Genomic DNA, 26,571 nt, shown 5'->3' on the forward strand with positions numbered 1-26,571 from the left:
ACGAATGCTGATAAACTACATTTTGGCGCACGACTTATGATGAAACATACATTCTGTTCTGACATGCTTTCCTAATATATCCATAATTGTATTATCTTCTTCTTTTTAAATCTTCTTAAAAGATCTTCAGCACATGTTCGGTCTTTCTTCACAACCAAATTGTTGTATTTGTGTCTGTGTAATTAGATGGGGATGTTTTAGTTTTCTATTGTTAAGCTCTCTCTCAATTTCAATTCATTTTGAATATTTGACTGTGTTTACATATAGTTTTACACAAAACTAATAATGACAAGAAAAAAGAAATATAGAATATAATTAAAATAAAGTGCCATGTAATTAATAAAATAAGATGATAATAATAATAATAAATAAAGCATACAGTATATAACCTTAATCAAGACATGAACAAAACACTCTCTCTCTGTCTCCCTCTTCTGGTGCTGTTGCCGAATATATATTTTTTCTCACTCATAAATAACAGCATCTTTTTTGACTTTCATTTTTCAACATCATCCAACTTCAACTGTTGAGAGTTTTGTTTTCATTTAAGAACAAATGTTTGCATTTGGTTATGTAAGTATGTATTTTCTCTATACTGTCATTCCCAGTGTATAACTGTTATAATGTGTTCACAAAACTTTCTACAGACTTTGAACATCATTTTTTTTTTCCATTTATGCAAAACTGTAAACATTGTGTAAACATTCTAGCAGCTGTATTTGTCTTTGAACTTCCATAAGATGCTGAGCTGTGTTTTTTTTCTTCTCAATAATTCACTATTATATTATAAGTTATTATTCCGTGATAATAAAAGCCATGAACCAGCCTGACAAAAAAACAAAACTAACGATGTTTTAGGATGCAACTGACAACCAACCTTATGTGACGTATATTAAACATAGACAACAGTCATTGTGTAAGCTCAACAATTTCTTTATTTTTTTAATTTGATAAAATATCAATTATGTAAGTTAACATCAAAACCGTACTTTACTGATACAATAATTGCTTTATATTATTATAAACATATACAACAATATCAGATATTAATTCGAAATACACAAACATATTAATAAATAAAAAACACAGCCTATTTAACAAATAAATTGGTTTTAAAACCAATGCAAACAGTTTTTTAGGCATGCATCGTTTGAAGTTTGGATGTATTGTCTGACATCTCTGGATTCTGTGGATCTTCTACTAGATCACTGGGTTCTGAGCTTGTTTCATATGCTGATGTTTTAGATGTGCTGTATTCATCACATTTCTGAAGCCACCTCAACACCATCGCATTTGTACTTTGAATCATTTCACCTGTCGGTGTCATGAACAAAGTAAGTTTCAGAGAACGTAAAAGTGAAGAAAATGTTTTCCTTTAAGCAACGTGTTTCATGTAAATCTATAATAACTCACCATATGATGCTTCAGGATTCTGAATGTTCAACATCCCATCCATTATAATTGCTTCCCATCTTCTTACTTCTCTCCTTATCTTCTCTGTGAGTTTGTCATCACCTGACACTAGAAAAATGACAGAAAAAGTCATATTTATAGAAGACCTTTGCTGCTTGCAGCTATAATATGTCTATGGAAATTAGACAGAAATGCCAATTTACCATCTGGAGGTTGTTCTATGCTACCCTCATCAACTTCTTTACATCCACTTAAGTCCATCCCCAATTCTTCTAGCTTTCTTTTGATCTCTTTACGCCTGTTTTTCATCTCCTGGTACATCAGTTTCAGTAACTGGTCAGGGTTCAGACTTCTTTCCTCGTCTTGTTGTGTATGAGTCTCGTGGACTTTCACTTCTGCTGCACATTGAGTTTTGAGGCAGAACAGACTGTTTTCTGCCACCATCTCATCGATCTTCTGGAGCAGCTCTGTGACTTGAGCTCTGTTCTTCTTGTCTGAGTTGTCAAAGACGTGATATCTGTTCCTGCATTTCTCAATCAGCCACTGGAGGGCGTCACCTTCACTCTCAATGTGCTGCTCGATTGATATGTCTGGAAACCTGTCGCCCCATGTGAACAGAACTATAGTGTGTCTCCAGACGTCTTCACCAAGAATGGCCATATACTCTTCAACGATTCTTTTCTGTTCAGTTTTGAATGAAGTGTCAATGGGAATCACCAAGATCATGGCGTGAGGGAACTGCATATGTTGTGATTGGCTGATGCTCTCCAGGATTGCAGCCTGAGCAAACTTTGGGTTGAATTTAGACGAGAAATACTTCCAGCAGCTTGGAGTGTCCAACACAGTTATTTTTCTGCCATTTACATCACCTGTATGGTTTGTGCCCTTTTGTGCATTTCCTATCGGAAATATTTCATGATTGAAGATGGTGTTTCCCGTTGAACTCTTCCCAGACAGAATCCAACCCAGCAGGACAATTCTCAGTTTTGAGAGTGGAGCCACAGCTTCTTCTAATCCTTCTCCAATAAATAAAAAATAAAAAATAGTCAAGAAAAAAAAAAATGTTAGAATTTTATTACGTTTAAATTTTTTTTTAGAACTTTATTAGACATTTAAAGCCCCCCATAGTTAATAATTTGATCTCGTAAAACTCATCTTTGATCACCAAAATTACATCTTTAAACGTTTCTGAGGTAAATGTGACGTTACGTGACATTGTTTACAAGCTGTTTTATTAACGTCTTTTCGCGGCTGAAACACTGAGCGATTACACGAGGCATGATACGGATTTCGTCAAGTTGTACTGTATCTTTTAACATACCTTCAGATGTTCATTCACATTTATTTCGCGCTGTTACTGGTATTAAAGCGGAGGACAGGACCAATTCACGTGCGCTTCATGCCGCCGCTTCTCTTGAACTACAGCGATCTGTCACGCCACATTAAAGAGTGCCAAAATGGTATTTGTTTTTTTATTTCGTAGTAAAATCAGGAGTAAAATGGGCAGAATTTGAAATATAAGACTTTGTTTCATGTCAAAAGCAACAAAGCTTATCGCGATTGGATGGTTACGTATCCTCACGTTTTTTCAAGTGGGTATACGGAAATCCTTGACCTTTCTTAGTGGGTATACGGCGTATACCTGTGTATCACATAGACTACACCACTGACTATTCATACTTCTTTTATCATATCCTTCTATGGCAGAAATAGTAAGAGTAGTATGCTAGTATGTGGTTCCGAATTCAGCAAATGTCTCTTCTTCACTTCCCTTGTCATGTTTTCTGTGACCATTTGATAATTTTTCCCCTCAAATGCTGAAACAACTGTTTATATGGCATAGTATCTCTTACTATAATAACAGACTGTGTTTCTGTGACTATACGAATCACGTAAATATAAGGCACGCGATTGGCTGTCTGTTGTTGCTACATATGCATTTAGCCACCATAGACTTTATATTATTATGGCTGCATCCAAAATCGCATACTTCCCTACTAGGCAATTCACAGTACTCATAAAAAAATCCCTGGATGATCTACTACTTCCAGCGAGATTTTGAAGTGTGCATACCATGGACACTTTACTATCCCATGAGGCCATGGGAGAGGATTTGTGAATGGCAGTGAAGCGACGCAGCTGACTTTTTTAGTGGTCGTAAAGTAATAACTTATTCAAAATAAGTGCCTACTCAAGAGAGTATGCGATTTTCAGCACATTCACCCCATTCACACTGCACAAATTTGGGACCACAACAGCGCAAAAGCAACCCAGGGTTTCCTAACCCCGGTAAAAAGTGGTGTTGTTAACCCTACTTTTAAATTAGAAGTGTGTTTACCAGGGGTTAAAATCGGGGTTCAGAACGACGATAACCCGGGGTTAGCACAGTGTGAAAAGCCTTAAAGTTAGCCAGACTTTTTACTTGTATTTACTTACCTATTTCTTTCAGCAGATCTCTTTTGTCCTGCAACATTTTTTGTCTGGCTTCTGCTCTTTCTTCGTTTTCATCTCTCTTTCTCTTTATCTCCAGTAGCATGTCATCATGTGTTTCAAAATGCTTGCCACGGTTTGCTGCCACAACATCATCAATCTTGTCAAGCAGTTCTTGAACTCCAGCACTTTTGTTTTTGAAATCAAAGATGTGATATCTTTCTCCACATCTCTGTATGATCTGCTGCAGATCTTGATTCTTTATGTGCTGCTCAATGTTTCTGTCCTTCAGTGAATCGGCTCGTGTAAAGAGCACTATAGTGTGTCTCCAGATTCTCTCACCAAACAGACTAAAGTGCTTCTCAATGCTGAGTCTGTTTTCTTCAGTGAAAGGCAAACTGAGATTAATGACCAGGAGAAAGACATGAGGCCCCGGTGGACACAAGAAGACACTGCAAACCAGCTCCTGTTTCACAACCTCTGGTGAATCCTGCAAACCAAAATTCTGCCACCAGCATGGAGTGTTAATCAGAGTTATCTTCCTTCCATTCACGTCACCGTCTTTCTTCACAGACGTCACAAAATGTTTGTCAGACTCAACTTCATCACCTAAAAGCCTGTTTATCACTGAGGCTTTGTCAGATTTCTGCCATCCCAGAACAACAGCTCTTAGTCCTATCAGAAAAAAAAACATGAGGACATTGAAAATAGTATTAATCCTCTGGAGGCATGTGGTTAAGTTCACAGATACACTAACAAGATAAAGAACTAAACAGTTTTGTTTACATGGGTTCAAAATCAAACGCAAATGACAATTTGACATCTTAAACTGCCTGTAAACATTACCTTCTTCCATCTGCTCTGCCATCTTTTTCTGAAAGAAACCAAACTAGCATAAACTAGTGGGAAACATCATACAAGTAAAAACTAACAAAAAAATCTAACTAAGTACAAACTAGAAAAATGAAAGCACATTTGCGCTTGACGTTGTGCTGCTCAGAAATGAGGTAAATGAGAAAGTACGTCTTAAACCCGTATCTTTCAACATGAAACCAGAATATCAGGTATGATTGGTCATGTGGTTACAAAAGAGGGCTGGTTTCTTGAGGGGAAGACAACAGAAACTAAATCCCTGATCGCCAGAACTGCGTGTTCATATATTCCCAAATATCTATATGGCAGGTGGAATAAAAATACATTCACCCTAATAGAAATAAATACAGAACATGCATAATATAGTTAAAGGCCTTATTTTCCTCATCAACAGAACATTTTCTTTGATTTAACTGACAGCTGAATCATTTTTAGTTCAATCTGTTAACATGAATTAAAGCTTTCCTTTTATTTAAACCCATGAGTTCAAATATCCTTGGATATTTAACCTGTTAACATGAGACCACATGACACTTTGGATCATTATGCTGCATTTTACAACACAGAATCACACTCCTGCTCGACTCTTTCTCATGTGACAGGTTACGAATGCTGATAAACGACATTTTGGCGCACGACTTATGATGAAACATACATTCTGTTCTGACATGCTTTCCTAATATATCCATAATTGTATTATCTTCTTCTTTTTAAATCTTCTTAAAAGATCTTCAGCACATGTTCGGTCTTTCTTCACAACCAAATTGTTGTATTTGTGTCTGTGTAATTAGATGGGGATGTTTTTTGGTTTTTCTATTGTTAAGCTCTCTCTCAATTTCAATTCATTTTGAATATTTGACTGTGTTTACATATAGTTTTACACAAAACTAATAATGACAAAAAAAAAGAAATATAGAATATAATTAAAATAAAGTGCCATGTAATTAATAAAATAAGATGATGATAATAATAAATAAAGCATACAGTATATAACCTTAATCAAGACATGAACAAAACACTCTCTCTCTGTCTCCCTCTTCTGGTGCTGTTGCGGAATATTTTTTTTTTCTCACTCATAAATAACAGCATCTTTTTTGATTTTCATTTTTCAACATCATCCAACTTCAACTGTTGAGACTTTTGTTTTCATTTAAGAACAAATGTTTGTATTTGGTTATGTAAGTATGTATTTTCTTTATACTGTCATTCCCAGTGTATAACTGTTATAATGTGTTCACAGAACTTTCTACAGACTTTGAACATCATTTTTTTTTCCATTTATGCAAAACTGTAAACATTGTGTAAACATTCTAGCAGCTGTATTTGTCTCTGAACTTCCATAAGATGCTGAGCTGTGTTTTTTTCTTCTCAATAATTCACTATTATATTATAAGTTATTATTCTGTGATAATAAAAGCCATGAACCGGCCTGACAAAAAAACAAAAAAACAAAACTAACAATGTTTTAGCATGCAACTGACAACCAGCCTTATGTGACGTATATTAAACATAGACAACAGTCATTGTGTAAGCTCAACAATTTCTTTATTTTTTTAACTTGATAAAAAACAATTATGTAAAAAGTTAAATAAATATACATACATCAAAACCATACTTTGCTGATACAATAATTGCTTTATATTATTATAAACATATTATACAACAATATCAGATATTAATTCGAAATACACAAACATATTAATAAATAAAAAACACAAATAAATTGGTTTTAGTTGGTTGGTTTAGTTTCCTCCCTGTCATCATGTCGCCTGCCCTGCCCTGCTGTTTGACTGTTTCACACCTTAATCTCCCTGTTGTGCCCTGTGTTTAGTATCGTTAATAAAATCCCTTTACTGCTCACTCTGCGCCTGAGTCCTCACTCCTGCAAGGACCTGACAATCTGAGATATATTAATAAATATCTGATGCATCCGAGCTTTATAATGGCAGTGAATGGGATCAATGAGTATGAGCTGAAGAAAGTTCTTCCATCCACATCCATCCATCATAAACAAACTCCACACGGCTCCGGGGGTTAATAAAGGCCTTCTGAAGTGATGCGATGCGTTTATGTAAAAAATATCCATTTTTAACAAGTTATGAAGTAAAATATCTAGCTTCCGCCAGACTGTCTTCCGTATTCAAGAAAGTGTGAAACTCTCGCAGTTTACAAAGCTTACGCTACGTCCTACGCCTTCCCTATTCAGCTTAGGAAGAAAGTGTAAACTGGTGTGTATTCTGATAAAATAAATTTGCAAGCAACACATGAAAGCAAATATATTTTGATTATAGATGTTTCACCACAATCATCAACGTTCTAAAAATCATAAAACTGACTATAGGCTATTGAGCTTCATCATTAATATTCATCTAATATTCCCCTTAAATTTTCAGTATTCACCCCTCTGATGTCTTCCAATCTTAGAAACGCACCTGGGTGCAGGTAATCGCAATTAATTACAGAAAATCTGTGATTAATAGTTATTTTTTAATTGATTGACAGCACCGTTCCAGTTGGTGTGAAAATGGGACTCATAATCTGTAAATGTTTATTATGACTAAATGTCTTTTTATATTTTATTCCTAAATTTTTAGCACTGTTTCTTGTTGTATTTAATTATTGTATTTTAAATTATTAAACTTAAGTCTGTTGCAGAAAAGTTACTTAAAGTTTTTAAAGGTGAAATGTCATAATTTCCCTTAAGTTCAGAACATGACCAATGATCAGAACAGAACGAAACAAAAATGTCTTCCTCTTTACTTTAAAAAGTTTTCCTTGCTATTTTTAAACTCTGTTTTTGTGGTCTGCCCCTCCAACACATGACCAACAGTAAATTACCTCAGTAACTCTGTAAATTACCCTAAAATAGCCAGATTGGCATTAAAACATGTTCCAGTCTCAACTTCCTGACATTCATCACATAAACATGTTTCATACTTCCTCATAACATGTAGGGTATCATTTAGTTTTTAATGTCCCATTCTCAAATAAGATAAAATGATCCGACTGCATGAATTGCTTAGACATAGTCCTAAAAGTTAGTCATCTAATTTAAAGGATTAGTTCACTTTCAAATGAAAATCACCCCAAGCTTTACTCACCTCAAGCCATCCTAGGTGTATATGACTTTCTTCTTTCTGATGAACACAATCTGAGTTATATTAATAAATATCCTGACGCATCCGAGCTTTGTAATGGCAGTGAGCGAGGATCAACAAGTATGAGCTGAAGAAAGTTCTTCCATCCACATCCATCCATCATAAACGTACTCCACACGGCTCCGGGGGTTAATAAAGGCCTTCTGAAGGGAAGCGATGCATTTGTACGCAAAAAAATATCCATTTTTAACAAGTTATGAAGTAAAATATCTAGCTTCCGCCAGACCGCCTTCCGTATTCTACTTACAAAGAAAGTGTAATGCCTCTCACAGTTCGAAAAGCTTTTGCTATTTCCTACACCTTCCCTATTCAACTTACGGAAAAAGCCTACCTGACGCGACAACAGTTTATACTTTCTTCCTAAGTTGAATACGAAAGGCAGCAGTAGCGTGCACGTTCTTTCCTAGAACATAAGCTCTATTAGTAAGAAAAATGTAAACATATATATTATGTTATATGTTGTGTAGAAGATTGTGTAGGCAAACCAAATCTCCCCAAATAGGATACATAGTATCCTTGCAAGGTGCATAAATTCCATGTAAAACTTCTATTTGTTAGCTGCATTAAGGTTAATTTGTTTTATTTGCAGATAAAGAATGTGATGTTCCTCATACCAAACAGCCAAGTGAAGAAAACCCAAAAAATACAAGGGTGCAACTTGCATCACTTAATGCTGATGTAATCAAAACAAGTATGATTGACACATTTGACAGACCAGGAGATGCCTATACAGAAAGCAAGTATGCTCGAGCTGGAACATATAAGATAGCTCCTGAAAACCAACCAGGAATGAGGATTCCCAAGACTGGAGCTTATGCAGAAGCAGGAGTTGGACGAGCTCGTGCTGAATACAGAGTATTTGAAGCTGAAGCCAAAGGTCCCAACGCCTCAGCTGGAGCTGAAGCCAGTGTGGTTGGACTCGGAGCAATGGCTCGAGCTGAAATTGCCAGTGCATCAGCTAAAGCCGGTCCAGTTGGTGTGAAATTAGGACTTGGAGTTGATACGGGCGCATCTGCTGGTCTGGGAGGGGTGGAGGTAAAAGTCTTGGGAACTGGAATCTCAATTGGTACAGGACTTGGTGTAGCTGTTCTGGGTAACGAAGTAGAAGTAAATTGTGCAATCATGTATTCATACAGATATTAATTACTTTCAAATATTTGTTATGTGAAGACAAAAACCTGTTTGTTTGTATTTGGTTATGCAGGTGTGTGTATTGCCTTTCTTTATACTGTCATTCCCTGTGAATATCTTATGTGTTCACAAAACTTTCTAGAGATTTTAGACTTTTGCACATCATATTTTTTCCATTTATGCAATAAACCGAGAACAAAAAATATCTTTCTATAAGAAACAGCTGTATTTGTCTTTCCATGAATTTCCATTAGATGCAGCTGTTTATTTAATTTTGTTTCATTAATTCATTACTTCATCATTATGGCAAAAGATATAAAGAGGCAAAACATTCTATAGCTCTTGATAAGTTATTATTCTGTGATAAAAGCCATTCCCACAGGTTTCCTAATGCTAATGAGAAGCAATATGCAATTTCTTAATATCTGCAGAATTGAAACAGAACTAAATGTGGCAGACACATCAGCAGAGTGGGTGCTGGTTAACAACAATTTGCCGTTCACCATCTACCCTGTAGAGGACGACATCAGCCCCACTCCAGATCCAGAGCCCAGTCAGCCTGCACCCTGGAAGACAGGGCGTATGCCTGTGCCCACTACAGACATGGAGCCAGAGCCTGCCGGGGACAACGAGCCAGAAGACCAATCTGAGCCATACCCCGCCCCGGGGCCTGAGCCCAACTAACCATCTGACCAGGTGTGCAAGCTGGCAACAACGCCAGTCCCCGAGGGAGTCCTTGTGGAATTCGAGGGCATGGAATGGAGCCCTGCCCACACTCCCAGCACTGATGACATTCAATTGGATTTGGTAGAGGGTATTCCCCTATATCTCCCTTCACCTCTGGTTCCACCTAGCCCTGTGTCTACTGTTTCTCCGCTGGTCCTGCCCAGTCACATGTTGCCTCCCTCTCCCACCTTTTCTACCAAAGCCAGCCAGTTCCCCAGCCCTGCCACCGCTGGTTTCTGTCAGACCCTCAGCTTATTCTCAGTGAGTTCCATCTGGTGGCATGGATCCGCCTCGGGCCTCCTAGTCCCCAGCTTTCCCTCCGGCTCTGCCGTTATCCTGGCTTCACCGCGTTCTTTCGGGTCACGGTCCCAAGAGCCATCAGTGTCAGCTATTCATGAACAGGGTGTTAAGGGAAGCTGAAGACTTGTATTTTTTGACATTGCAACAAAAGGGATATGATGTCATGCTCTAAGATGAATAACAGGACATAACAAATATTGTTTATGTTTATTGTACCATTACCACTTCCATGGTGACAATGACTCCATAGTGAATTCAACAAAATCAAGGGAAAAACACAGTTGCACTTTCACTTTGTGTCATACTCTGTGTATATAAGGATGGAGCAGCGGTCCTGATCGAGACACAGCTCCACCCGCGACGCTCCACCAAAGCCCTGCTGAGAACTTCTGACTCTCAAAAATGTCTGAAAACCGATATTTAAGCTCCCCTGGACATGAAGAAGAATCTGGTAAATGCATTTTAATAGTCTTTATTTACTAAAATTTAAAAAAAAAAACTACATTAGTGTTATTTGTTAATTTATGCATTTTATTTGTATATATATTTAATTATAAAATGTTTCATTTTTTAACTGTGGTATATGTATGTAAATATTATGTATCTGAATATTCCCAAACATTCTGACAATGCAGTGCCTGTATGAAATAGGTAATTGTTGTCATATTTAAAAAACAAATAAATAAAACCTGAACTGTCTTTATCAAACAAAAAATATATTGAGTTAAAATAAAAATATATCATGCAAAATATATTACTAACATATTATGAAGATGCAGAAAATTTCTTTTAAGGGTTCTTTTGAACAATTATAGCTATGTTGTGTGGAAGATTGTGTAGGCAAAACAAATCTCAGACTAAATCACACCAAATACAGAACTCACAGTTTCAGGGTTGAGTAAAACCATCTTATCACATTCACAATGTTTTAATGTTCAAGGTGAAATGGCATAAATTCATATAAAGCTTGTTGTTTTTCTAAATGTCTGTATATATTTGCACTGCATTATATCTAATTTGTTTTATTTGCAGATGAAGAACATTATGTATCTCAGCCAAGGAAGACAACAGGGAAGAACAAAAATGGTGGTACAAGAAAGCCTAAGGTGAAACTCGCCTCAGTTGATGTTGATGTGATCGACACGGTCAATATAATTGACACATTTGACAGACCAGGAGATGCCTATACAGAAAGCAACTATGCTCGAAGTGGAACATATGCGTCAGCTTTTGAAAACGAACCAGGAAAGAGGATTCCCAAGGCTGGAGCTTATGCAGAAGCTGGAGTTGGACGAGCTCGTGCTGAATACAGTGTATTCGAGGCTGAAGCCAAAGGTCCCAACGCCGCAGCTGGAGCTGAAGCCAATGTGGTTGGAGTCGGAGCAATGGCTCGAGCTGAAATTGCCAGCGCATCGGCTAAAGCCGGTCCAGTTGGTGTGAAATTGGGACTTGGAGTTGATACGGGTGTATCTGTTGGTGTGGGTGGGGTGGAGGCCAAAATACTGGGAACTGGATTCTCAATTGGTCCAAAAACCAGTGTATCTCTTCTGGGTTCAGAAGTGTCTTGTGTAGTCATGTAGTTATAAAGATACTAATTACTTTGAATATTTGCGTGTACATTTTTACTACAGAAGCACAAAAACAGAAACCTGAAAAAAATATAAATACACAGTATTATACTTTAACAATATGGAAACATAGAATGTTTTATTTTACATTTAGTAGTCCTACAACTGTTGAGACTTTTGTTTTCTTTTAAGAATAAAGGTTTTTATTTGGTTATGTAAGTATGTGTATTGCTATGTCATTCCCAGTGTATAACTGTAATAATGTGTTCACTGAATTTATTACAGACTTCGGACATCATTTTTTCCCATTTATATTTATGCAATAAACAGAAAAATAAACTGAAGGATAAAAAAGCAGCTGTATTTGTCTTTTCATGAATTTCCGTAAGATGCAGCAGTTTTTTTAATTTTTTTTTTTTATTAATTCATTATTTCATCATTATTGCAAGAGATATAAAAGGTTCTATGGCTCTTGATAAGTTGTTATGCTATGATAAAAGCCATTCCCACAGGTTTCCTAATGCTAATGAGAAGCAATATGCAATGTCTAAATATCTGCAGAATTGAACCAGCACTAAATGGGGTGGACATTAGTAGTAAAAAACGCACAAATAAACTAAGACAACAATTATATAAGAATAGATCTACCTCAAGGACATTTTTGGGATACTTATATATATATATATATATATATATATATATATATATACATATATATAAAAAGCTTGATACACAATATTACAAGATTTAATATATATAATATTACAAGATTTTTATGTAGGAAAAAGTTATGTACATACATAACATAACTTAGAGGGAGTGATTGTTGTTTTTTGAAAGTCAGTTGCTACTTTTGACACTCAAACCTGTTTCATCAAACCCTAACTTTCAGTGAAGTTTCAAAAAGTTGGGAAAATTATGTGATCTAGGACCTTTATAGTGCGTGCAATTGTAAAAAGTAAGTCTATCCCTCACAGCCTCGTTTTCATCTGTGTTAAATTCAATATGGCATCTAACCTGACTAAGGTCTGGTGCTTGGACTATATTTTATTTAACTGTTCATTGAATTGGACTAAATCTTTTACAGCGGCGTTCGAGGTAAGGACAGGAAAGGTGGATCTTGATGCAGAAGTTTACCTTTGTTAAGCAAACAAAACAAAAGGCTGCCTTCTAAGGCAGAGAAAACTGTTAACAGCTTTGCTACAAACCAATACCAGATAATACAAGAAAACAGGAATAAAAAACTGATGGCATTTATACAGCACACAGGATAAACGAGTGACTAAACAAGACATGTGATGAGTAACTGAAACAAACTGGTAACAAGAACAAAGAAAACATGGAACGAAGACTGAAACTAAACGTGATTGTTCAATCTAAATTTACATTTTCATGACAAAAATAATGTGAAGTAATATAGTTTTTAGATATCATAGAAAAATACCACTTATTATCAATTATTAGAAATAGGCTATTTCTCATATAATTATTAAATGCATTCTAAACAAATAGTTTGTATTTTGCACTTGTGTAAAACAAGTTTAAACAGAGAGTTTTATTCTGCAAACTGTGTTTTACATCTTTTTATGTCTCTGGGCTCTGGATCTTCTAGAATACTTGTTCCACATCCAAATGAGTAGTATTCATCGCATCTTTCAAACCACCTCAACACAATATCACTTGAACATGGACTCATATTTCCATCTGTGAATATGAATATGAAAATGTGAGGGGTAGAAAATGTTCTCAGGCAGGAAATAAATGAGTTCAAGACTTACAATTAATTTACGCAATATAAAAATGAAGAACAAATGTGTCCTTCAAGTAATGAAAATCCAGATCAAACTACCAAAGAAAACATGTATTCTTTAAAAGCTAAATAACTCACCAGAAGATGCTTCAGCATTCTGAATGCTCAAGATGCTGTCCATTAAAATGACTTCCCATCTGCTTCCTTCTCTCCTTATCATCTCCATGAGTCTTTCATCAGCTGACACTGAAAGAGGAAAGTGGCAGAGGGAGTGCTGTTTGGTGCTATTTGAGTGGTATTAGACAGGAAATTGTAAGTCATTTTAGCAGTGACAACTTACAGTTTAGAGGCTCTGTCATGCTACGATCACTTTTGGCCTCTATACATTCAGTAAAATCCATCCCTAAGTGTTTTAGTTTACTCGTGACCCTCTTAAACCTGTTGTTAATCTCCTGGTACAGTAATTTCAGCACATGGTCTGTGTCCAGACTCAATACTTCCTCTGTATCCAGACTTATTTCTTCCTCTGTATCTGTCTCATGAACATTCACTTCTGCTGCACACTGAGTTTTGAGACAGAACAGACTGTTTTCTGTCACCATCTCATCGATCTTCTGGAGCAGCTCTATGACTTGATCTCTGTTCTTCTTGTCTGAGTTGTCAAAGACGTGATATCTGTTCCTGCATTTCTTAATCAGCCACTGGAGGGCGCCACCTTCACTCTCAATGTGCTGCTCGATTGATATGTCTGGAAACCTGTCGCCCCATGTGAACAGAACTATGGTGTGTCTCCAGACGTCTTCTCCAAGAATGGCCATATACTCTTCAATGATTCTTTTCTGTTCATTCTTGAATGAAGTATCAACAGGAATCACCAAGATCATGGCGTGAGGGAACTGCATATGTTGTGATTGGCTGATGCTCTCCAGGATTGCAGCCTGAGCAAACTTTGGGTTGAATTTAGATGAGAAATATTTCCACCAGCTTGGGGTGTTCAACACAGTTATTTTTCTGCCATTTACATCTCCAGTATGGTTTGTACCCTTTTGTGATTTTCCTATCTGAAATATTTCATGATTGAAGATGGTGTTTCCGGTTGAACTCTTCCCAGACAGAGTCCAACCCAGCAGGACAATTCTCAGTTCTGAGAGCGGAGCCACAGCTTCTTCAAGAAAAAAACAAACACATTAAAAACTACAAATAATTTGTAGTTATTTGCATGTTTCCAATGTGCACTAGAAGACTGGACACATTTACTCATTCTTTATCACTGTCTTCCAGATATTATAATAACAATAATGTCACTGAAATAACACAAATGGACATATGGGAATGATGTAGCAATGAAAATATGACACAAATGAAAACTTATATTTCAGCTTCTTTGTCTAGATTTCAGCTCACGATGTGCATCCTGGGATGCTTAAACACTACAAAAGGAGGAACATGTATGATGAGCACTTCACGATACTTGTCCTTATACATGCTCAAACCATAGGCTGTAAAAGAGTTGGATGACATGTCCACTTCCTTCCTTGCACTAGAAAGAATGAAGCCAAAATGTCTCAGAAATGGCTGTTGATGACAATTACATAATTTGGAGCCCGAGTTTGCTCAGTAGTGATTCTGAGGTGGAGCCGCAGTATCAAGATCCTGCCCATACTCCTGCAGACTCATATAGCATTTTATCAGAATCTTTCGACTACAGAAGACGACTACAAGAAGCCTTTCTGCTCACTGTAGAGGAGCCCCAGCACTGACTACTGTTACAGTAGTCTCAGCTGAGAAAGGCGCTTCTCCCCTGCAATTATCCAGCGAGACTATTAGAGCAAATTTTGCTCCAAAAAGAGCATATTTCCAGCGGCGTTTGTTGCAAAATGTCGGGCCACAAGTGTGGCTCATGCAGGGCATACCTGCACACTTCAGATTTGAGTGCGTTGCCTGACTGGGCTGCGCCCACGCAGAGTCCGTTCTCATTGAGACTAGCTGCTCTCACCATGAGAGCTTAAGTCTCGACCTTGCTGCACTCGCGGATCACTTCCTTTAAAGATAGCGATCCCACCCCTCATGCTCCCCTGTTCTCTTCCTCCCAGGAGCCTTGGAAGAAGAAATAGTGTAGTCGCGTGGCTGAGCAGGCGTTGGAGTGAGCTCACACCGGCCTAAATTCTGCGTGTCTCACTCTCCCCACAGAGAGAGCTTTCCTGCCAGATCTGAAAGGTCACCATGTCCTGGTCCGTTCGGACAACACGATGGTGGTTGCTTACATAAACCACCAAGGGGGATTCAGGTCAAGCCCTTTGTACAAGCTGGCGAGGTGCCTCCTCCTGTGGGCACAGCACAATCTTCGTTCGAAGGCAGTGCATGTGCCAGGGGACTGGACCAAGAAGCGGACATGCTGTCCCAGAGTGGAGAGTCTTCAGGGGAATGGAGACTCCACCCCCAGATGGTTCAGATAATCTAGAGTGTCTTCAGGTGAGCGGAGGCTGACCTCTTCCGCTTAGGAGGGTCCTCCTTTCCCAGGTGAAAGGGACGATTTGGCACCCCCAACCCGATTTGTGGAGCCTCAATTTATGGCTTCCTCCTTCTTCGCGCCTTCCTCAGAGGGTAATGAACAACATTTCAGAGGCCAAAGAGCATTCTCCTAGGTGCCTCTATGCCCTTAAGCGGTCTATCTTTTCCAACTGGTCCAAAGTCTGTAACGACGATCTCTTATCCTGTGATGTTGCGTCAAACTTATCCTTCCTACAAGAGCTGCTGGATGTGGGCCGCACCCCATCCACGCTTAAGGTCAATGTGGCGGCTATCGTGGCGTACCACACCCCCATATCTGGGTAGTCAGTAGGTAGGAACGACTTGATAGTAAGGTTCCTATAGTGGGCCAGAAAGCTGAATTTGCCTCATCCCCATTCAGTTCTGACCTGGGACTTGTCCACAGTCCTCAGGGCTCTTCGAGGCCCTCCATTCAAGCTGCTACAGTTGGCCGAGCTGCGGCCCCTTTTGTTTAAGGCTGTCCTCCTGCTGGCTTTAGCATTGGTCAAGTGAGTAGGGTGACCTTCAGGCACTCTCAGTGAGCACATCCTGCCTTGAGTTTGGGCCAGGCAACTGCAAGGTCGTCCTCAAGCCAAGGCATGGCTATGCACCTAAGGTACTCTCTACTCCATTCAGAGCACAGGTTGTTACTCTGTTCTCCCCGTTTCCGATAAAGAACAGTCTTTATACCTGACTTATATATATATACTATTTGTCTGTGCAAGTGCACAGACGTAATTCAATCAGGCTTCAGTATTTCGGAGAAATGGAGTGTCCCCAAAGCATCAGCAACTGACGCAATGCTCGTTCCCGTCATCTCAGGGAACCGAGGTTACGTGAGTAACCGAGATGATTTTTTAGTTTGGCTCACGTCCCATTTGATTACATGGAGAGTGCAAGGTTTATGACCTATACTGCAGCCAGACACCAGAGGGCAATCAAAATGTTTTGGTTTCACTTTTCAGGACATGTGCAGCATACTGGGATTAAACTCATCTATTTAAAAGCATTTTATTATTAAAATAGTTTTGTAAAGGAATTCATATGTAGTCACAATTTAAATTTGTCTGCAAAACCAATTTAAGCATTTAAGCAAAAGCCTTTAGATCAAAATGTTTAAGAGAAACATAAATTCAGCCAAACATTTGACTTGTATATACAGGTGCTGGTCATATAATTAGAATATCATCAAAAAGTTGATTTATTTCACTAATTCCATTCAAAAAGTGAAACTTGTATATTATATTCATTCATTACACACAGACTGATATTACTTAATTACTGCAGCAATGCGGCGTGGCATGGAGTCGATCAGTCTGTGGCACTGCTCAGGTGTTATGAGAGCCCAGGTTGCTCTGATAGTGGCCTTCAGCTCTTCTGCATTGTTGGGTCTGGCATGTCGCATCTTCCTCTTCACAATACCCCATAGATTTTCTATGGGGTTAAGGTCAGGCGAGTTTGCTGGCCAATTAAGAACAGGGATACCATGGTCCTTAAACCAGGTACTGGTAGCTTTGGCACTGTGTGCAGGTGCCAAGTCCTGTTGGAAAATGAAATCTGCATCTCCATAAAGTTGGTCAGCAGCAGGAAGCATGAAGTGCTCTAAAACTTCCTGGTATACGGCTGCGTTGACCTTGGACCTCAGAAAACACAGAGGACCAACACCAACAGATGACATGGCACCCAAAACCATCACTGACTGTGCAAACTTTACACTGGACCTCAAGCAACGTGGATTGTGTGCCTCTCCTCTCTTCCTCCAGACTCTGGGACCCTGATTTCCAAAGGAAATGCAAAATTTACTTTCATCAGAAAATATCACTTTGGACCACTCAGCAGCAGTCCAGTCCTTTTTGTCTTTAGCCCAGCGAGACGCTTCTGACGCTGTCTGTTGTTCAAGAGTGGCTTGACACAAGGAATGCGACAGCTGAAACCCATGTCTTGCATACGTCTGTGTGTAGTGGTTCTTGAAGCACTGACTCCAGCTGCAGTCCACTCTTTGTGAATCTCCCCCACATTTTGAATGGGTTTTGTTTCACAATCCTCTCCAGGGTGCGGTTATCCCTATTGCTTGTACACTTTTTTCTACCACATCTTTTCCTTCCCTTCGCCTCTCTATTAATGTGCTTGGACACAGAGCTCTGTGAACAGCCAGCCTCTTTTGCAATGACCTTTTGTGTCTTGTCCTCCTTGTGCAAGGTGTCAATGGTCGTCTTTTGGACAACTGTCAAGTCAGCAGTCTTCCCCATGATTGTGTAGCCTACAGAACTAGACTGAGAGATCATTTAAAGGCCTTTGCAGGTGTTTTGAGTTAATTAGCTGATTAGAGTGTGGCACCAGGCGTCTTCAATATTGAACCTTTTCACAATATTCTAATTTTCTGAGATACTGAATTTGGGATTTTCCTTAGTTGTCAGTTATAATCATCAAAATTAAAAGAAATAAACATTTGAAATATATCAGTCTGTGTGTAATGAATGAATATAATATGCAAGTTTCACTTTTTGAATGGAATTAGTGAAATAAATCAACTTTTTGATGATATTCTAATTATATGACCAGCACCTGTACTTGTCTTTAGTACTTACTTATTTCTTTCAGCAGATCTCTTTTGTCCTGCAACATTTTTTGTCCTGCTTTTGCTCTTACTTCGTTTTCATCTCTCTTTCTCTTTATCTCCAGTAGCATGTCATTATGTGTTTCAAAATGCTTGCCACTGTTTGCTGCCACAACATCATCAATCTTGTCAAGCAGTTCTTGAACTCCAGCACTTTTGTTTTTGAAATCAAAGATGTGATATCTTTCTCCACATCTCTGTATGATCTGCTGCAGATCTTGATTCTTTATGTGCTGCTCAATGTTTCTGTCCTTCAGTGAATCGGCTCGTGTAAAGAGCACTATAGTGTGTCTCCAGATTCTCTCACCAAACAGACTAAGGTGCTTCTCAATGCTGAGTCTGTTTTCTTCAGTGAAAGGCAAACTGAGGTTAATGACAAGTAGAAAAACATGAGGCCCCGGTAGACACAGGAAGACACTGCAAACCATTTCCTGTTTCACAACCTCTGGTGAATCTTTCAAAACAAAATTCTCCCACCAGCATGGAGTGTTAATCAGGGTTATCTTCCTTCCATTCGCTTCACCGTCTTTCCTCACAGACCTCACAAAATGTTTGTTAGACTCAACTTCCCCACCTAAAATGCTGTTTATCACCGAGGCTTTGTCAGATTTCTGCCACCCCAGAACAACGGCTCTTAGTCCTGTCAGAAAAAAAAAAAAAAAAACATTAGGACGTTGGAAGGTCAAACTGCAATCTCTTTTTTGAATTTTATTAATTAGTCTGAAGATGTAATTTAACAAATATATAATATAAACAAAAATATGTTAAAAACCCTCCAATGTGGTTTGAAATCTGATTAAAATGAAAGTTACAGTCATGCACAAGTCCAGTTTTGTTTACAGTAGAGAATGCATTTGTATCAGTCAATAGCAAAAGACTTATACTGCCTGTGAACCTTACCTTGTTTCATCTTCCTTGATTTCTTGTGTTATTCAAATGAAAACTTTAAGAAGAAGAAAAAACTATAATGAAATATAAACAATACATTTTAAATAAAACAAACAAATATACTAGACTGACAGAATGAATGCAAGTGCACTTCAGCTTGACATGCTGTGGCTCAGATATAAAGCGGAAGTATTTTAAATTGCACCAGAACACATGATTAAACGTGTTCTGAATATAATCTTGTAAAATGCACAAGTATAAGGATTTTATTAAAGTGTGCTTTGTTAATTTGATAACTAATTAGATTTACCATACCTATCTCTTTACCCCTCAATCATCAAAATGAAACATTATTAAAGGTTTTAACAAATGACTTGCAGCCAAAAATGAATGAGCAATTTAGCAACTTCAATGTCTTAATGTTATACACAAATTCAAAATGACCTGCTTCCTGTTGAATGCACCAAATGGCTGTCACATTGAAAGTTGTCTGGCTCAAGAAGAACAAACTAAGAACAAAGTTTGGTACATATAAGTACTACATATATGTATTTACAATGTTTATTTACATAAAAGGAGGCACCATGCACAAGACAATGGCTGACAAGTTTTTAAGCATGGCAAATGCTTCAAAAATATCCAAAATCTTAAAAATATTATTAAGATTTGTAATAATAATAATAGCGCCCTTTACACTTTCAGTGCTTAAATTTTCTTATGTCAAAATCAGTGCATAATCATGGTAAATGTTGTAAAATACATGTAAAGTCATACGTCTCACCAGATCAGCGAGGTGTTACATCCTCTCCTGATCAACACACCATCTGACAGACAGCAGCCAAACTCACTTCTTCAGAGTGAAACTGAACTTCAGTCATTCCAAAATAAAAGTCACAGACGAGCAGCATCTCTGTGTCATTTTAAAAGAAACAGCTCATCCAAAAATGAATATTATGTCATCATTTCTCACCCTCATGTCGCCCCAAACCATATACTTGTAGTTTATATAAATATTAAACATAGACAACAGTCTTTCTGAAATCTAAACAATTTCTGTATATTATTAGTCTGATAAAATACAAATTTGTTAAATCACTATAATCTAGTTAAAGAAACTAAAATATTCAAGACTAAGAAAATTTTATTTTTGACACAAAACTGAATCCATATGTGACTTGAAAATGACAGCATATGAAAAGCTTCAAAAATATTATAAAACACTGATAGTGATGCACATTAACATGCCACAAAGTACAAAATGAAGCATACATTAACAAAGCATGCATCGCAGATATTAGTAAACATTTCCATCATAATTCTCAGACACACTGAATGTACAAACCCGATTCCAAAAAAGTTGGGACACTGTACAAATTGTGAATAAAAAAGGAATGCAATGATGTGGAAGTTTCAAATTTCAATATTTTATTCAGAGTACAACATAGATGACATATCAAATGTTTAAACTGAGAAAATATATCATTTTAAGGGAAAAATAAGTTGATTTTAAATGTCATGGCATCAACACATCTCAAAAAAGTTGGGACAAGGCCATGTTTACCACTGTGTGGCATTCCCTCTTCTTTTTATAACAGTCTGCAAACGTCTGGGTACTGAGGAGACAAGTGGCTCAAGTTTAGGAATAGGAATGTTGTCCCATTCTTGTCTAATACAGGCTTCTAGTTGCTCAACTGTCTTAGGTCTTCTTTGCCGCATCTTCCTCTTTATGATGCACCAAATGTTTTCTATGGGTGAAAGATCTGGACTGCAGGCTGGCCATTTCAGTACCCGGATCCTTCTTCTACGCAGCCATGATGTTGTAATTGATGCAGTATGTGGTCTGGCATTGTCATGTTGGAAAATGCAAGGTCTTTCCTGAAAGAGACGACGTCTGGATGGGAGCATATGTTGTTCTAGAACTTGGATATACCTTTTCAGCATTGATGGTGCCTTTCCAGATGTGTAAGCTGCCCATGCCACACGCACTCATGCAACCCCATACCATCAGAGATGCAGACTTCTGAACTGAGCGCTGATAACAACTTGGGTTGTCCATGTCCTCTTTAGTCCGGATGACATGGCGTCCCAGTTTTCCAAAAAGAACTTCAAATTTTGATTCGTCTGACCACAGAACAGTTTTCCACTTTGCCACAGTCCATTTTAAATGAGCCTTGGCCCAGAGAAAACGCCTGCGCTTCTGGATCATGTTTAGATATGGCTTCTTTTTTGACCTATAGAGTTTTAGCCGACAACGGCGAATGGCACGGTGGATTGTGTTCACCGACAATGTTTTCTGGAAGTATTCCTGAGCCCATGTTGTGATTTCCATTACAGTAGCATTCCTGTATGTGATGCAGTGCCGTCTAAGGGCCCGAAGATCACGGGCATCCAGTATGGTTTTCCGGCCTTGACCCTTACGCACAGAGATTGTTCCAGATTCTCTGAATCTTTGGATGATATTATGCACTGTAGATGATGATAACTTCAAACTCTTTGCAATTTTTCTCTGAGAAACTCCTTTCTGATATTGCTCCACTATTTTTCGCCGCAGCATTGGGGGAATTGGTGATCCTCTGCCCATCTTGACATCTGAGAGACACTGCCACTCTGAGAGGCTCTTTTTATACCCAATCATGTTGCCAATTGACCTGATAAGTTGCAAATTGGTCCTCCAGCTGTTCCTTATATGTACATTTAACTTTTCCGGCCTCTTATTGCTACCTGTCCCAACTTTTTTGGAATGTGTAACTCTCATGAAATCCAAAATGAGCCAATATTTGGCATGACATTTCAAAATGTCTCACTTTCAACATTTGATATGTTATCTATATTCTATTGTGAATAAAATATAAGTTTGTGAGATTTGTAAATTATTGCATTCCTTTTTTATTCACAATTTGTACAGTGTCCCAACTTTTTTGGAATCGGGTTTGTAATAAAATCAGAATCATTCTCACGTTTTGGTGATTGCCTAGTTATTCTTTGTTACTGACGTTTTAATCAGGAAATTTGTCTGGTGGAGAAAACAAAATTCTCTTTCACTTGCCCCTTCAAATAAATCCACATGTCCTGACAAGCGTTAATATCGAGCCCTGGTAAGCCAGTGTCAGGACTCAGCCCTGGATGGTCCCGCCCAATTTAAACCCTGCTTGTATGAGATCTGGATATAATCAGTGGCGTAACTTTTTTTTTTTTAAAAAGTGTACAATAATAAATGCACAATTGACATAGAATTTGTGTTTAATGTGATAGTTTCATCCTTACATCTACTATAACACAATATATTGATAGTCTCGAGACTATAGTGAATAAATATGTAGATTTACATTATGTATTAATCCTAATTGGCTAGTGGTAGATTCTGGGTTCTAATCCGCCCTCGTGTGTTTTTTCTTCTTCTTCCTCATTAAAACCAAGATGTTCATCAGTGAATGTATATTAAGAGGGACACGTTTATGTGCATTTTGTTTTGTGATTTCACAGAAACGAATAGAGAGTCTCCGCAACCGCATTAAGTGATATATTGAAGCGCCCTGTGTGAAGACTGCACAGTGTGCACGAGCTTCAAGAGAACACTGTGTACCACTGATAACAACAGCAACGATAACTTAGCATGATTTCCAAAACAACACATCCCAGTGCCAAATCAAATGAACAAATTGCCAGTCAACTAGAGATGTTTCTTTTGTATTAGATACATCCGTGTTGCAAGATGTTTAAAAAAATAGTGGGGACAATATCGACCCTGGCAAAAAGTGGTGGGGACATTTGGGGTGGGGTGGGGTGTCCCACCCGCAAATTACGTCTATAATTAAGCATTATCACGAGCAGGCAAATTTGAGCATGACTGCAAAAATGATATTGCTTTTATACAAACATTCAATAAAAAATATTTTTAAAACATTATTCTCATCATTATTTATGCATTTGTAATTTACCAATTCAGATTCATCTTCTGTGCCACCTCTGCAGCGCAAAGATGAATTTTGTTGTTAGTGATTTAATTTGATTTGGAAACAGCTCTATATAGTGTCTTATTCTAATTATATTTATTGATTACAAATAAGTCATTTCTCATGCGGTAATGTGGATCTTTATGAGTTTAAGGAGTGCTGCCCTGGTCTTGGTCTCGACATGGTCTTGGATTAGGTGGTCTTGACTACAACACTAGTTGTAGCACAACTTTGCAAACTGGTTTTTAGGCATGCATCGTTTGAAGTTTGGATGTATTGTCTGACATCTCTGGATTCTGTGGATCTTCTACTAGATCACTGGGTTCTGAGCTTGTTTCATATGCTGATGTTTTAGATGTGCTGTATTCATCACATTTCTGAAGCCACCTCAACACCATTGCGTTTGTACTTTGAATCATTTCACCTGTAGGTGTCGTGAACAAAGTGTCAGAGAACGTAAATGTGAAGAAAATGTTTTCCTTTAAGCAACGTGTTTCATGTAAATCTATAATAACTCACCATATGATGCTTCAGGATTCTGAATGTTCAACATCCCATCCATTATAATTGCTTCCCATCTTCTTACTTCTCTCCTTATCTTCTCCATGAATTTATCATCATCCGGCACTGAAAGAGCAAGATAACACAGAAAAGTGTTCAAATACAACATTAACCAAACATTTATAGATGTTGTTTGCTACTTGCAGCGATAATATGGAAATTAGACAGAATTGCGAATTTACCATCTGGAGGATGTTCTATGGTTATGAAATCCATCCCTAATTCTTCTAGCTTCCTTTTGATCTCTTTACGCCTGTTTTTCATCTCGTGGTTCATCGATTTCAGTAACTGGTCAGTGTTCAGACTTATTTCCTCACCTTGTTGTGTGTCAGACCGATATTTAAAGATCGTCTTTAAACCTTTCGCCCCATGTGAACAGAACTATGGTGTGTTTCCAGACGTCTTCTCCAAGTATAGACATATTTCCCTCAACGATTCTCGTTTGTTCTTCCTGATATGGTGTATCTGCTGGAATCACAAACAGCATGGCATTAGGGAATTACTTACACTCTAATAAAATAAAATTGAGTTTGCAAAATGCTTCCACCATCCAAAACGATCATCTTCCTTCCGTCTACGGTTCTGAAGCCTCTAGTTTCCATTCCAGTTCTTTCTCCTATGTCAAATTCATCCCATATTCTACCAAACTGCAACGTCTTATAGCCTTGGTGGCCTGCTGGGATGAATCATTAATTCAAGTGATGAATGAATATAGATCTTTGACAAAAAGCACCTCAACCATAAACAACATTCTGCACTAAAAGAAAGTTACAATGAATAAGTTTAAATTCAGCAGATTTTCCACAAGCTGATGTAAATACTAAATATGGAAGGTGCACACAGTGTCACACACACAAATACAAAACACCATCATGATAACAAACATGAACTAAAATAATGCTGTAAACAGTAATTAACATAAGATGTAACATAAAACCCTATAACTGATAACAAAATAACTCTGGGATTCTTAAAATCAGAATAATTTTTAGTGTTTTAATAAATAACAGGACATGTTCATTGTACTGTTCAAATTTTTTTAAGTGAAAATTGGCTCCACAGCAGATTTAAGTAATCCATAAAAAACCCATTACAGGACTTCTTGCTTTCACTTTCAGTTGTTGTGTCCTATATAAGGAGACTCTCCACCAAAGCCCTGCTGAGATTTTGTGAGAACTTGTGACACCCAAAAAATGTCAGACCGACAATTGAGCTACCATGAACATGAAGATGAAGAAGAATATGGTAAGTGCAATTTAAAAGTTGGTCTATATTTATCAACATTGAAAAAAAAAAATCTAATTGTGGTAGCTATGTTATATGTGTAGCCTATATTATATGTGTCTGAATATTCCCAAACACTCTGACAGTGCGATCTCTGTATGGAAAAGGTTTTTTTTCCTGGCATCCAGAGCAAAGAGGACACAGACAATGCACTGACAGACTAGACTTACTTTTGATATAAATTAAAGTCTCAGCTTTCAAATTCTGTAAGTTTAATGTGGCGTGACGGATTGCTGTATAGACCCATTTTCATATAGTAAACATTGTGATGTTTTTTGTGGGCGAAGCTTAGGTGGAGGCAGAAAGATTCCCCTGACTGCTTCACTAATGCTAGCTAGCAAGTTTTGTTTTTTAACAATGATAAAATGTTAACTTTAACGGAAGGAGATTGGAACCAGATTGGCCGACTTGTACACGCTCACTCAATGGATGGACGATCTGACAGGAGTGGCCTGACATCTACATCCACCTGATAGAGAAACCAAGCGTGTAGTAAAGAGAAACAGAGGGCATATAAATCTTTAGATGCTTATAATCAGTGTTGGGGGTAACACATTACAAGTAATGATAACGAGTTATGTAATCAGATTACTTTTCCAAGTAACTAGTAAAGTCACGCATTACTTTTAAATTTAGCCTACAACAAAACATCTTAAGTTACTTTTTCAAATAAGTAACTCAAGATACTTTGTTTTCCCAATTATTAGCTGACAGCTCTTCTGTCCCCATGTTGAGAGAAATCGTGAGTAAGTGCAGAGACGTTGTGTGCGCTGTGTGAACATGATGGTTATTCTAGAACAGTTTTAGACTAAATGTAAGCATAAATTTACTCATTTACTACTTCGCCTGCATATTATTATTCTCTATTCCAGAAATGCTTATTCATTTCATTTTTGTGTGAAACAGCCTTTACATTTGCCAAAAATAGAACTTTTTTGTTCTAACAAACAAACAGCTCAGCCCAGCCTAGCAGTGGCGTCATTTTACCAAAAGCCAGAGTATGGCGGACCTTGGTGACGTCATCCAAACTAACTCCCTCGACATGACAGTCCCAGTTTCTTCACACTTTTTCCAGCACTTCAAATCTCAAAAGTCTAAATATTATCCAATTTAAGTGTTATTTTTAATATGATTACCAAAAACATTTTTGTTCATTCTACAAAGATCGTCCTCATTTGTAAATCTAGCAGTCAATCAATCAAAAAACAACAGCCAATCAGAACAGCGTGTGGGCGGGCTCTCGGGGCATTTGCACTGCACCAGAGATTAAACTTGACGCACTCGCAAGGAAATTAATAAGTCCGTAATCGAATTAACAAATATTACACCATTTAAACATTAATAAAAACACATGCTGGGCTACTAAAACAATCTCTGTCATAGAATACAC

General features: G+C 37.7%; 2 protein-coding genes and 1 long non-coding RNA gene across 3 annotated transcripts; 1 reads left to right on the forward strand and 2 right to left on the reverse strand.

Moving 5' to 3' along the window:
* Positions 1-1,305: 1,305 nt before the first annotated feature.
* Positions 1,306-4,880, reverse strand: LOC127523049 (GTPase IMAP family member 8-like). Its single transcript, XM_051913500.1, has 5 exons — positions 4,690-4,880; positions 3,850-4,518; positions 1,617-2,429; positions 1,481-1,521; positions 1,306-1,314 (listed from the first exon to the last, which is right to left on the reverse strand). Exons 1-5 carry the CDS (start codon positions 4,709-4,711, stop codon positions 1,306-1,308), a joined length of 1,554 nt encoding a protein of 517 aa, XP_051769460.1. The 5' UTR covers positions 4,712-4,880.
* A 1,113-nt stretch (positions 4,881-5,993) lies between these two features.
* Positions 5,994-12,288, forward strand: LOC127522100 (uncharacterized). The gene is made up of 2 exons (XR_007932523.1): positions 5,994-9,387; positions 12,112-12,288. It is a non-coding gene; the product is annotated as an uncharacterized LOC127522100 (long non-coding RNA).
* Positions 12,289-12,836: 548 nt separating this feature from the next.
* Positions 12,837-18,931, reverse strand: LOC127522084 (GTPase IMAP family member 8-like). Its single transcript, XM_051911669.1, has 4 exons — positions 18,467-18,931; positions 13,690-14,514; positions 13,488-13,595; positions 12,837-13,303 (listed from the first exon to the last, which is right to left on the reverse strand). Exons 1-4 carry the CDS (start codon positions 18,921-18,923, stop codon positions 13,155-13,157), a joined length of 1,539 nt encoding a protein of 512 aa, XP_051767629.1. The 5' UTR covers positions 18,924-18,931; the 3' UTR covers positions 12,837-13,154.
* Between the last annotated feature and the right edge of the window lie 7,640 nt (positions 18,932-26,571).

The sequence above is a fragment of the Ctenopharyngodon idella genome, chromosome 11 (assembly GCF_019924925.1).
Source record: "Ctenopharyngodon idella isolate HZGC_01 chromosome 11, HZGC01, whole genome shotgun sequence".
Taxonomy (NCBI): Eukaryota; Metazoa; Chordata; class Actinopteri; order Cypriniformes; family Xenocyprididae; genus Ctenopharyngodon; species Ctenopharyngodon idella.

Bases quoted from the DNA above. Each gene is read 5' to 3' on its own strand.
- LOC127523049 (XM_051913500.1), bottom strand. From the start codon at position 4,711: ATGGCAGAGCAGATGGAAGAAG. The intron at 4,519-4,689 runs GTAATGTTTACA...TTTTTCTGATAG, and splicing joins GGCAGAGCAGATGGAAGAAG to GACTAAGAGCTGTTGTTCTG. The intron at 2,430-3,849 runs GTAAGTAAATAC...TTATTGGAGAAG, and splicing joins AGATCTGCTGAAAGAAATAG to GATTAGAAGAAGCTGTGGCT.
- LOC127522084 (XM_051911669.1), bottom strand. From the start codon at position 18,923: ATGGTTTGCAGTGTCTTCCTGTGTCTACCGGGGCCTCATGTTTTTCTA. The intron at 14,515-18,466 runs GTAAGTACTAAA...TTTTTCTTGAAG, and splicing joins AGATCTGCTGAAAGAAATAA to AAGCTGTGGCTCCGCTCTCA. The intron at 13,304-13,487 runs GTGAGTTATTTA...TCATATTCACAG, and splicing joins GAATGCTGAAGCATCTTCTG to ATGGAAATATGAGTCCATGT.